The sequence below is a fragment of the Anneissia japonica genome, unplaced genomic scaffold (assembly GCF_011630105.1).
Source record: "Anneissia japonica isolate Jap-2015-1 unplaced genomic scaffold, ASM1163010v1 scaffold287865_len55236_cov109, whole genome shotgun sequence".
Lineage (NCBI taxonomy): Eukaryota > Metazoa > Echinodermata > Crinoidea > Comatulida > Comatulidae > Anneissia > Anneissia japonica.
This window is the reverse complement of record NW_022701940.1, coordinates 31,900-44,112: the sequence shown is the minus strand read 5'-3', so window position 1 is coordinate 44,112 and position 12,213 is coordinate 31,900. Positions and strand designations below refer to the sequence as shown.

The window sequence follows — 12,213 nt, the reverse complement described above, 5'->3', positions numbered from 1 at the left end:
CTTCTGCCACCGTTGCGATTTCACCCCATTTTGCCTAGAAGGTTTAACGCCCCTCCTCCCACTAATTTTGGTTTTGCCGTCAAAGTCATTGGAAAAGCATGCAAGATGAACCCCAGGGGTTGGGTCCGATTCCCAGGCCCCTTCGAAAAACCCCAAAACTGGTCAACTTTAACCCATCTAGCACAAAGAACTATGAGTGTGCGTCGTAAAAAACATAAATCTTACATGATATCAGGTTGGGTAGGTAATGTAAGAATCCCCCTTCCCCCACAAAGCACCAAAACCTAGCACTTTCCTATCTTAATGCATTGGCAAAAGTAAAACATGAGACAGTGTAAAAAACAACTACCAAGTGTACAGTAGCACATACAACAACTTTCTTCCAAACAAAATCCTATCGATGAACTGTACATCACAAAAAAACATAAATCATACTCAATAGCAGGTTGGTAAGGTAATGACCCCCAACCCCAATCCCTATCTTAATGCATTCACCAAACTTCTTTAATAAAGTAAAATATGAGAGTACAGCAAACAAAATCTGATGTGTAGACATTGGTAGTGGTGTTGCCAGACCTCAAATTATACTTATTCCTCCTCTATGCTCTGCCCTACCCCTCCCCAACCTTAAATACAAATCCCCAGTCAAGTTCCTACTATTTCTTTTATGCATTCACCAAAATATCCTAAAAGCCCTAGTGTATTATGAGTAAATTTACCATACAATTAAAATTGAAACGGTACTGGGTTTAGTGTACAGGGGTTTGTTCTTTGAATAGCCATTCAATTCATATATATAAGAAGCCTTTTGATAGAAAAAGTGTACCTTTTTAGCAAGGGTTGCCTATGTCGGAACTAACTCCAGCTATATAAAATTTATTAGAAAATTTGTTAATCGTATTAATTAATAGGTAAGGATTACTCGCTGTTCATTTTTATTAAGCATATTTTTCATTTTTATTAAGCATATTTATATATGTAAATTTACATCAAATATAAATTTATATTTATTTAATAAATAATTAGTTATAAATATTTATTTGAATAGAATGAATACTATGTTCATTTTTATTACCCATTACTCTATTAGTAACCCCTCTCTAATAGTTAGAGTATTGTTGCAATTTGAATTTAAAATAATGATTTTTAGTACAACTGTTATGGGGAGGGGAGCTGGGTTAAAGAAAAGATGAGGGAATGATTTGTGTTTTTGAGTTTATCACTAAATGGGGGTTTATAATTTTCAAGTGCCTAATAGCTAATAGTAACCCATTACAAAAAAAAAAAAAACCAATCGAAGAATAGTAACCCAGGCTATCATTAAAAGTTTAATGGTACATTCATTTTCTTTTTTGACTTTCGTGGGTGAGAATTGGTGCATGGATAAGGGGAGCAGAGACAAAATCTGTACCTCAGAGTAAAATGTCAATTTTTCTTTTTCTGGTTGTCAAAGTACTGGGCTTATTAGAATAACTGGTCAACGCACAAATGATATACTGTAGTAGGGAAATGACTGGGGTTTAGTGTGGGGCGGAGTGGTATGAGCATTAAGGAGGAATAAGTATAACTTGAGGTCTGGCAACACCACTACCAATAAATACATATCAAATTTTGTTCCTGTACTATCATAATATTTTACTTTAAAGAAGTTTGGTCAATGCATTTAGATAGGAGTGGGTAATTTGTATGGGGTATTACATCACCTTCACAGCCTGATATTGGGTAGGATTGGTTTTTTGTGACGTACACCGATAATACATTGTTGGGAAAATGTTGGTCCATGTGCTACGGAGTGAATTTTCTGTACACTGTCACATTAGAAAGTTTTGCCAATGCACTGGGACTGTGGGTAGGTGGGGGTGCTTTGTAAGCTGGGTGGGAGTAGGGTTACGCATACTGGTAGGGATAAGAGCGTCAACACCGCAATTTATATTTAGAGTTTTCGCTAACGCTTATTCTCCTCTTGCTTAGTTGTCTGTTCTATTCTTGAATAGCAAGAGGCATAGAATGTGCTATCAGTTGTTTTTAATGATTTAGGCGGAAGTTTAATTCACTTTGGCGTGTGCTATGCTTGTTTTTAAATTTCTGTGTGGTTGCCAAAAACCAAAATGAGCATGCATAGCCCAAATGACATTGATTAAAGGAGACCATAGTATTTTTCTAGAATTTTCATTGAGTAAAGATGTTTGTCTGTACAAGAATTTTTGTCTTCTAAAAATTTCCTTAATGGCTGGTTAACAATGTTTTCACATTGATGTTGCTTCTATTATTTTTTGTACAATCTAGGGGGCGTGTATTGGAGGAAAAAATGAACACCCCGGGGCGTTAATTTGACGGATGCGTTTATTCCAAATGTGGCTGTGGAAATATTTGTATTTTAACCTTATAAAATGCAGTCTTTGACTATAGGCTAACACTTTTCCCTCTAGCAGCCCTAGCATACACTATATTTTACTCTACAATTCGCCACTGATTTAGAAGGGAGAGGATGTTACGAGGTCCTCCCCTGGAAACATTTTGTTTCCTAATTGATTGGATATGCATCTTCCTGCCTTCTCAGGGGTATGATATAAACTTTAGATTTCTTCAAATTTCTGATAGTTTCATTGTGACTGGAGCCAGGGGACCAAAAAGGTTCTGTAGTTGGGATGTAGTGTGAAAGCCTTGAAACAAAGCAGACTTGGTGCTAAGTAGTGGAATTTGGAGGGGGTCCAGGGCTCTTCACAGGATAAAGATTTTGTTTTCCATATGCTCAGATATGCACATTCCTGCATTCTCAGTGGTCTGAAAGACTGGATTTCTTTCAATTTCAGTTATTACATTGTGAGATTATTATTATTATTATTATTATATACTCGTAAAACAATAGAATCTAATGTTCTCTCACAGGGCCCAGAAAAATGATGATGATGATAATGATGAGGCTTCGGCTTATGATGATGATGATGACATATGAGGTGGATCAATTTGATACTGATAGGAGTAATGCGCTTGAGTACAGGGAGTGTATGCTGCATAAGGAGAATAAAGCAGACTCGATGTTGCGTTAGATACAATTGAGGAGGATCTTCTGGCAAATTTTTTTTTCAAGATGTTGTTGTTGGGAATGGACTTTCCTGCATTGTGATTAATTTGCGAATAGACCTGTGAAGCACCATCAAAGCTTTATCGTTTAGAGTACCGTAAGACATCCTGAAAAATTGCATTGAACTTTCCTGACCGCATTAGTGAGGTCTCAACAATGGGGTCCATAATCTACCCCCACTGATGCAACTCCATTAAAGTTTAGGTGCAGAACCCTCCTGAAAAATATAACGATTCTGTTCTAAAAACAACAGGGTATAACGGTCGGTAGTGGTTTAAGAGCCATGTCATCGCCTATTTACTTCTACAAGTTGCTTTACTATTTTTGTCAGATTGACGGTTTGGGGTTTGAATTGTTTGTAGAAAATAAGGGAGCTGGCATGCCCCCACCTCTTAATCTGTCTCTCATGGCAGAAACTTTATTTCTAGTAATACAGTATATCACTATTTAGTTTCAATACCAGTTTCATAGGACTAGTTCCTTACTTCATTGATTAACAGACCATCCACGTATTTGCGACAAATAAGCCACCCATCGTAAAAAGACTTATTTCAGCTCTGTTTTTTTTTAATAGTTCTATTTTAATTGTTAGTTTTGCAGTTGTCTCTGATGTTTTTTTTTATATGTAATAATTTTGCAATTTATATGTATAGATATGATTAAAAATAACATGCATTTTCACATCATTGGTCATAATTTGTTTGAATCAATGTTGAAAAAAAGTTAACTTCCAATCAGTTGAAATTTCTAATAAGGAAATCCAGCGCTGCTTAGAAAGTAGAAGATCTGTCTCTTATACACATCTAGATGTGTATAAGAGACAGCAACTACATGGAGGTACAGTTTCACCCGTTGAAGCTGTGTAACCGTGTTGTCGAGATTTTTGACTACCTGCGCGAAGGCAATGAGGCAGACTTCTTGGTATTGTCTGTCTCTTATACACATCTAGATGTGTATAAGAGACAGCCATTTGTTCTTGTACAACTTTTCTGTACCAAAAAATGTATATTCGATCTCTCTTGTAAGGCTGGCAGTTAGTGCTCTTCCAAAGGCAACTACAGACTGGCGGAACTTGGAAAAGAAAGTAATTGGAATGTCCTTCACCTGTGGGCATCCTTTGATGAATCGCTGCAAATAATTTAAACCAGTTAACTGGAATACTTCAGGCAGAATGCGCATGTCATTTGGGTTCAGGATATTTTGTTTGATCAAACTCTCAAAGAGTTGAGTTGCCCGATCTGCTTCAACACGTGTGTGTGCGTCTTTGATGAGATCAGTGAGAGCAACCTTCAAAACCCACAGATCTTCTTCATCCAAATTTTCAGATATTTTTAATAGAATCCCTCGGAAGTCTTGCTCATCAATTGTACACTCTATTGAGGTATTAAAGGATAAGGTAAGTTATATTAATTGCTAAATGAAAAAGTATTATAATATAGACAATGGGTGTTACACAAGTCTTAAAAACCAGTTTCTAATTCTGATTGGATGTTATTTCATGGAATGAATTAGGACAGTAACATCCAATATGAATCAGGAATTTGTTTAAGACGGTGTAACAATAGAAGCGGTTGGCGCATCGGTTGTGGCTTGGACTCCCAACCTTTAAGATCAGAGGTTTGAAACTCTCACTAACTCTCGCTGTGCAAGTCGCTTATGTCCTTGGGCAAGGCACTTTATCTATGTTTGTCTCTCTCTGCCTAGGAGTATAAATGGGTACCTGGTAGGATGTTGTTTCATTGAATGTATTTGTTTCGTGTGCTAAATAAGTAGCGAACGACTAGGTATACTCTCCAGGGAGCAGAGAAGGTTGCACTTTGTGCTGGTTTACCATTGCATGTTATCCAGTGACCAGGGGTAATAACGCTCAGCACCTTTGATCAATTCATCGGAATGGGCACTATATCAATATTTAGGTACAGGTATTAATATTTGGGTATTATAGCCACAGACTATAATAAAACTGAGAAATTGAATTGAGAAATTCATACCGTTTTGAATGTTTGATAGATTTGGCAGCGAGAATTCATCATCAGAACAGAGACTGCATAAAGCACATGCTGAAGGTTGATGATCTAAAATAGAATAATTTCATATTTCAATTAAATGCCTGGCAAAAATATAAAAATCATTTCACAAAATTCTCTGAAAGCAAAATAGGATTGACATGAAAGTGTTTATTATGCCAGAAACAGAGTCAGTCCGTGCTCTCAGGTCTGGCCCAAGAAGAAAGGACTTGCTGCTCTGGTACTATTACATGGATCATTTTGTTTTATGAGTGACTTTTTTGTACCTTACTTGAATTTTAATTTTGTTTTGATAGTCTGCTTTTTCAAAAGCATACTTATAAGTTGTTACATACGATGTAAGCCTACAAATAAAATCATAAAATGTAAAAATTGTAGTATCATTTCTCACAGTCACAGTTGTAACAATGACCGTAAGTAAGTGGGTCTGTTTTAGTTGTACAGGTATTTTATTTACATTCAATAACATTGTAGGTGATAGCGAATTAATAAACTAAAATCCCTAATCTTGGACCTTTTTGATATAAACAGTACTGCCAATCCAAAATGTATGCACTTCAAAAAATGATTATTTTACTTGGTTCAAAATTATTTTTGCAATTTTAGATAAAATATTATTATTATTTTTACTTATATGATTATTATTTATATTACATTTATTATTATTATTATTACATTTATTATTATTATTATTATTATTATTATTATTATTACGTATTATTTTTTTTGCAATTTTTTTCAAATGTACTGAGTATTCAGTACATTTCCATGTCAGGTAGGGCAAAAATTACACCTATATTATTACGTAGTCTAACAAAAGCTCGCCCTTGATAATCAGCAGTAGAAAGGTGGTAAAAGTTCCTAAATATGTTGCTCTAAATGTGTCAGTTTTTGAAGTTTAGTGATTTTTTCTTATTTTGAGACTTTGTATTTGTTGCGATACATTAGACAAAAAAATAAGTGTCCCCTTAATAGAGGTTATTTCACCATTTGGCACCCTCAGATAGTGTCCCCGTCTCCTTAATAGGGGTGTCCCTTTAATAGGGGTTGGCCGCAGTGTTAAAAGATATATCGCCCCTCGTTTCACGAAAAAGTGTCCCCTTAATAGAGGTATCCCCTGAATAGGGGTGTCCTAAAGGAGGGGTTTTACTGTATATGGATATAATATCTGAAATAAAAAGTTAGTTGATTGATTGATTAATTGATATACAAGACTTGGCAAACTATTAATTCTGTTTCAGGTTGTATTCCAAATCAAAGCTTTACTATCAATGCTTTATGCATAATGGATAAAATATAAGACCCACAAAATATTGTTAAAACTTTAAATGATTAGTTTGTAAACAATGGACCAAATCTTGCAGAGAGACTTAACAATACAACCCTATTAATCAGCACTATTCTCACTATCTTAATGCACCTCTTAATGACTTTTTAAAATCTCAATTCACGGCAACAATGTTGTCAAGTCTATATCTAATTTAATTTCAAAGCCTTTCTGATTGAAAGTACAATGCTTACACGCTGCATCACACACAACTAATATCACACAAAGCAAGATTATATATTTGACTATGGTTTACTATTTACGCAAAAATACAAAATATATTTTTTAAGATATGACCTCCTTAACAACCATATCATTATTTTTGTACTAAATTTCTACCTGAATATACTTCTTCATAATTCCAGTTGCCTGTCAATTGATCAGAAAGCCGACTATATCCCCTTTCAGCAAGAGCTGAACTCATTGTAGTTAGTTGGTTGATGTTGGATGGTTGTTTATCCCTCCAAGACACAAGCATTTTCATTATTGCATTCTTCACAGGTTTGTTGTCTTTTTCTATGCAGTCTATTTCTGATAATTGCAGTCCTAATTGAACACCCACAAGTTTCCAATCACTTTTCATTTCATCGCAAATACTGAGCAATGTTTTATCATCCAAACAAACTGAAAGGAAATGTACAAATATGGCATGTTCATCAATTATGTAACACAGATGAAAACTTGATGACAACAAATACATTCCTACATGCCTATATAATTATTTTACAAAGCTGGGTATATTTGATATTCTGTCAAAGTCACATTTGAGAAATAAAAGAAAAATATTAGTCAGCATTGGGCATAATACTGATCCATATTTTTGCAATTTTGTTCTTGGTAAATATGTGTGTATGTTTATTATTGATTCTATATATTGTTAATATTATTGGTATGTGGGTGAGGCTGAGGTGTTATAAACCCTCAATATGTGAAAGTGCTTCCCTTGTCCCCTAAATTTCAATTCCTAGAAGTCCAGTCATCCCGTACCCTCTCAAGTTTTCAAAATAAAATTTTTTTTTTAGGGCTTTGCCCCCTGGAACACTTTATAGAGATTTCGACTGATGCCTGACCATGCCCACTTTTTTCCTTAGGGACAAAGCTCCCCCCTACCCCTTCCAGTCGGGGACCTCAGACCTCCTGTCGGGCAAATCCTGGCGCCACCATTAACCTCGATCCCCCTAGGCACCCTCCCCCATGGAGCCATTTTGGTCCACTTTCTAAAAATTCGCACCCACCCAATAAAAATCCTGCATATGGGCCTGTGATATATGTAACTATTTACAAATTTTCTGCAGAGATAAATAGCAATCAGCTTGTTTTGAATACCTTCACAAAGAACTGAAGATGCTTCCACATTAGGTCGCAGTTGCTTCGCAACAGAGGAAAATCCTTCGTGTTCCAACGCTTCGCACATCATCTGGAGTTGATTCGTAGAATGAGTCTGTCGCTGTCGCCATTTGGTCAACAGCTCCATGGATGAATCAAAAATACGGCTATGATGCTGTGTTTTTGCTGATGACACATCACTCCATGTAAGACCAAGACGTACTGCAACTTCCGGATACTTAATGCCAATTCCATTACTAATAAGCATCAGGTCATCATCATGAAGAAACCCTATAGAAAGCAATATGGTTGTTTATAAAATTATAATACAAGGATAGATGGTAACTTTATTCATCCTATTATGGGGAAATTTAATACCTGATTATAACAATGTGAATAAAGTAAAACAAGATGCCTTAGACAATTAACTGATAATGATACAGGTAGTTAGAGTAATAATAAGAAGAAGAATAAGAATATGAAGAATAGTGGGTTCTACTATAATTTATTGTAAAAATGAGGCATTTTCGTAAAATAAAACCCTTACAAACGAAAAGATCAGATAAATTTACTTAAGAATTTATAAAATAAATTGTTTTCTTTAGCGGTTAGCGAACACGAGTCTTCGAAAGTTAGTCTATTTTAGGAGTTTTCTTATGTTTAACTACGTAATTTTAATAATGCTACCACTTGTATGACAGTTTGCAGTGTTCATTAATCTGCACTACCGTGCTCGAAACACCTTCTTATCAGCAAGGTGTAAACTGAATATTCTATATATATTTTAATAGAAATTTTAAAACTGGAGCACCACTTTTATTACTATTTCCTTAGCCTCAACTCCTTTTTTTAAAGTGAAAGTCACAATCACAATCTCTTTGGTTTATGAAACATTCAATTCTAAAAAAATGATACGACAATTCCATAAATATGTTTATTTCCTGTATATATCCAGAATCATCATGTCCCTTTATCAACCCAATGAGGGCACTGTTATGAGCAAATTTTATTTCGGGACAAGAAGTTTGATCAATTATCTGTAATCAGCAGTGTAGACTGAACAGATTAAAAGAGCTAAAACTATGCCCTGTTTAAATTATAAACTGAAACGCCTGAACTTAGCCTAACGAACTGACTATACGTTTTACAAGAAAATTATATACAAAAGCAATTAATAAACACGGGAGATCCAAAACAAGCAATTTCTTTATGAAAAAAAATTGCCATTTGTAGTTACATATTAACATAAAAAAAAAAACATTAAGAATATTATTCTATATCAAACATGATCATAAACAATGTTGACATATGTTAAAAACATAATCTTCTTTAAAAATCATTGAATTTAGATTAATGTAATTACCAGAGAAGTTTTCAGGTAGGCAAAAGTCATCTCTCAGTTGCTCAGCAAGTCGAATGTAACCCCGTTGATAAAGCGCTGCCCTCATCACAGATACCTGATTGATATCAGTTGGTTGTCGATTTCTCCATGACACAAACATTGCCATCACTGCATCATTTTCTTGAACACTATCACTTTCAAGTTTCTGTATTTCTGAATGACTTAATCCAAGCTGAACTCCAAGCCTTCTCCAATTGCTATCCATTGCATCACACAATCTGAGTAACTGTTTATCATCCAAAACACTTCCTATGAAGTACAAATTCATTTTAGACGTTCAGTAAAACTTCCAAATAGATAAATAGTACAGTGCTCGAATATCAACATGATGTTATGATATCCTCTATTTCCCCAGTGCTATGGGGTCAGATCTTGGCATTAGTGACCAGATGTATGCAGCCCTCGAAATTAGCGTCGGCATTCGGCAATGCCGAGGTAATTGCTGACCTGTTAATCGAATGGATCAGGATGATTTATCAAATGAATTTGAGGCGGCCATAGAAAAGCACTCAAAATTATCACGTGACACATTCCCATAAAGGGAAAAATGCTTTCTTGGCTTAGGGCAAACCCTTGCTAGATAGTTAAATAGGTAGGTCTAGAACTTGTTAAATTATGACCAAATTAATTTATACTACATTGATAGATAATCCCTTTTAGCTGTAGTTAGGGCGTAAGTTATGGAGACACTAAAAAAAGGAAATTCCTGACGTAGTGCCGAGGCGAGTGCAATTTACGTCTGCAATTTTTTGCCGAGGATTTTGCCCAATTATCTTGAAATCAAAACATTCAATTCATTGCCTTGAACTTTTGCCCATGAAACATGCCTATTTCATGGTGCTGTAGTATTTTCTATACACTAATACTGGTAACCTCAGTGTTTCCTGGTTTAAATTACCAAAATTTACAGTTTTTCTATAATATGTTGGAGTCATCAGAAACCTAAAAATGAGCTTCACCGTTATGTGGCCCTCTATGAACAACATGTAGATGGAATTTGTAGGCTTTCTTTTAATAAACAGCCATAGAAAATCAACACAGAATCCAAATCAAAGGAAATAAGTAACTATAAAGAAATGTCAACATGAACGCAGTGGCTAGAGATACGGTAATGTATATCTACTTCAATTTGCTAAAGGTATGGTAAATGGCATTACGTCACCATCACCAAATGAAGTGCCAGAATGTGCGTGACGTCATTTTTCAAGACTGGCATTGCAGATCACCTGCGATGAGCAGTGAAACGAGAACGATGTACAGTACTGGGAAATTAGGACATCAAGAAGTACAATAATGTTTGACTTAGTATCTGTCATCGATAAATAGGCGCATGGTTCCACTTAGTAAAGAGTTTCACTTAGCTAGGCCTATGTATAACCATGGTATAACCATTATCAAACAAGGACTGATTCCACCAAACTCTTGAAATGCCTCTAGGCCTTGCTTAAATCAGTTCGCTTGGCGAAAAGTCTAAGCAAGCAAGGTCTGCTCGGCCTTGCTTGAATTCTGCTTTTCGCGGCAGCTGCTCTGGTGACATTGATCTGGGTGGGATACTGTATATCGGTCATAAACTTAGCCTAGTTCCTCCGTGATCATACCGTCTGAACTTCGTAATCCCTACATCCAAAGTTTTAGTCCAAGAAGCCTAATATACTCGAAATAATACCGCGCTTTACAATACGACCAAAATATTTATACAATTTGAATGCAAAAAACTTTTCGTAGGGCTAGACTTCGTCACTGTTATGGTACAGAATCTAGGACTAGACCGAGAGAATGAGTGTCCCCTTCGTGATTATTACTATTGTGTCAAATTTTTCCAATAATTTTAATGCAGACCTCCCTTAAAACAGTACTACGGTATATAAAATCTTAGGAGGCCTTATGAATCTTCTTGTGTATATTCAATTTTTAGTGCTTGTCATGTGAGGTGAACAGTGTGTGACTAGCGAAAAATGTACTTTATTAACAGATGATTAGCTAGGCAAAGAGAGTACAGTATATTCTTAAAATACTGTCATCGACAAATAGGTGTACTTGGGTTCCACTCAATAATAAGAGTCATGTCATTTATATAGCCATCAAGCAAGGCATCATCCTCAGGACTTAGGCCAAGGCACATATATACACACACTACTGCTAGTCTTTGGTAATCTATTTATATGACAACACTTGCAATAAAAAAATTGAATATACTGTAAACAAGAGGATTCATACAGGCCTAGCATTTTATATACCGTAGTACTGCATTAAATGGCCCTGCATCAAAAGTAGATTTGAAAAATTTGACACTAATCAATAGGCCCTCTCACGAAGGGGAAACTCATTCTCGATCTAGGCCTAGATTCTGTACCATGAGAGTAACGAAGTCTACGTAAAGTTTTGTGCATTCAAAGTGTATGAATATTTTGGTCGGATAAGATAATCTAGGCATCTTGGACTAAAACTTGGGATGTGGGGATTGTGAACTTCAGACTTGCTAAGACCGTGTTTATGACTGATATATGCCACCCACACCTATGTCACTAGAGCAGAGCCGCCGCCAAAAGAAGAATCCAAGCACGGCCTAGGCCTGCATGCTTGCTTAGATTCTTCACCAGCGAAAAATTTAAAAGCAAGGCCTAGAGGCAGATTCCCTAGAGGAATGCCAAGAGAAATCAGTCCTTGTTTGATAATGGTTATATATAGGCCTAGCTAAATAAAACTCTTTACTATAAAGTGATGATGACATAATTAATGTCGAAATATTGAATCCCAACACGATGGCGTGTATTTCAATACTTGGAGTATGTATTATACTTTCTTGTTATGTTAATGTTTGTTAAAAAAAACTGGACCATTTTGAAAAGCAGCATTGCGCTACTAAAAATGCTATCCAGTCGAAAGAAATAATAAATAAATAAATATTTGTGTGGGATACATAAAAAAAACAAAGTGTGCAGAATCGTTTCATAACTACTGCGTAATATATTGTATTGGCTGTGTATGACTATTAACCGAAAGGTCCACTGATTAATCTCAGATAAGAAAGTATAATACATACCCC

At 35.6% G+C, this 12,213-nt stretch overlaps 1 protein-coding gene across 1 annotated transcript in view; it reads right to left on the bottom strand.

The window, feature by feature from the left end:
* Positions 1-4,030: 4,030 nt before the first annotated feature.
* The window catches only part of LOC117103759, a gene marked incomplete at its 5' end in the record, with an annotated part of 37,586 nt that continues 29,403 nt past the window's right edge, over positions 4,031-12,213 (bottom strand). The window contains 5 exons of the mRNA XM_033244375.1: positions 4,031-4,458; positions 5,077-5,160; positions 6,779-7,063; positions 7,766-8,056; positions 9,129-9,416. Of these exons, the coding sequence (XP_033100266.1) occupies positions 4,031-4,458; positions 5,077-5,160; positions 6,779-7,063; positions 7,766-8,056; positions 9,129-9,416 (1,376 nt within the window). The remainder of the gene's footprint in view (positions 4,459-5,076; positions 5,161-6,778; positions 7,064-7,765; positions 8,057-9,128; positions 9,417-12,213) is intronic.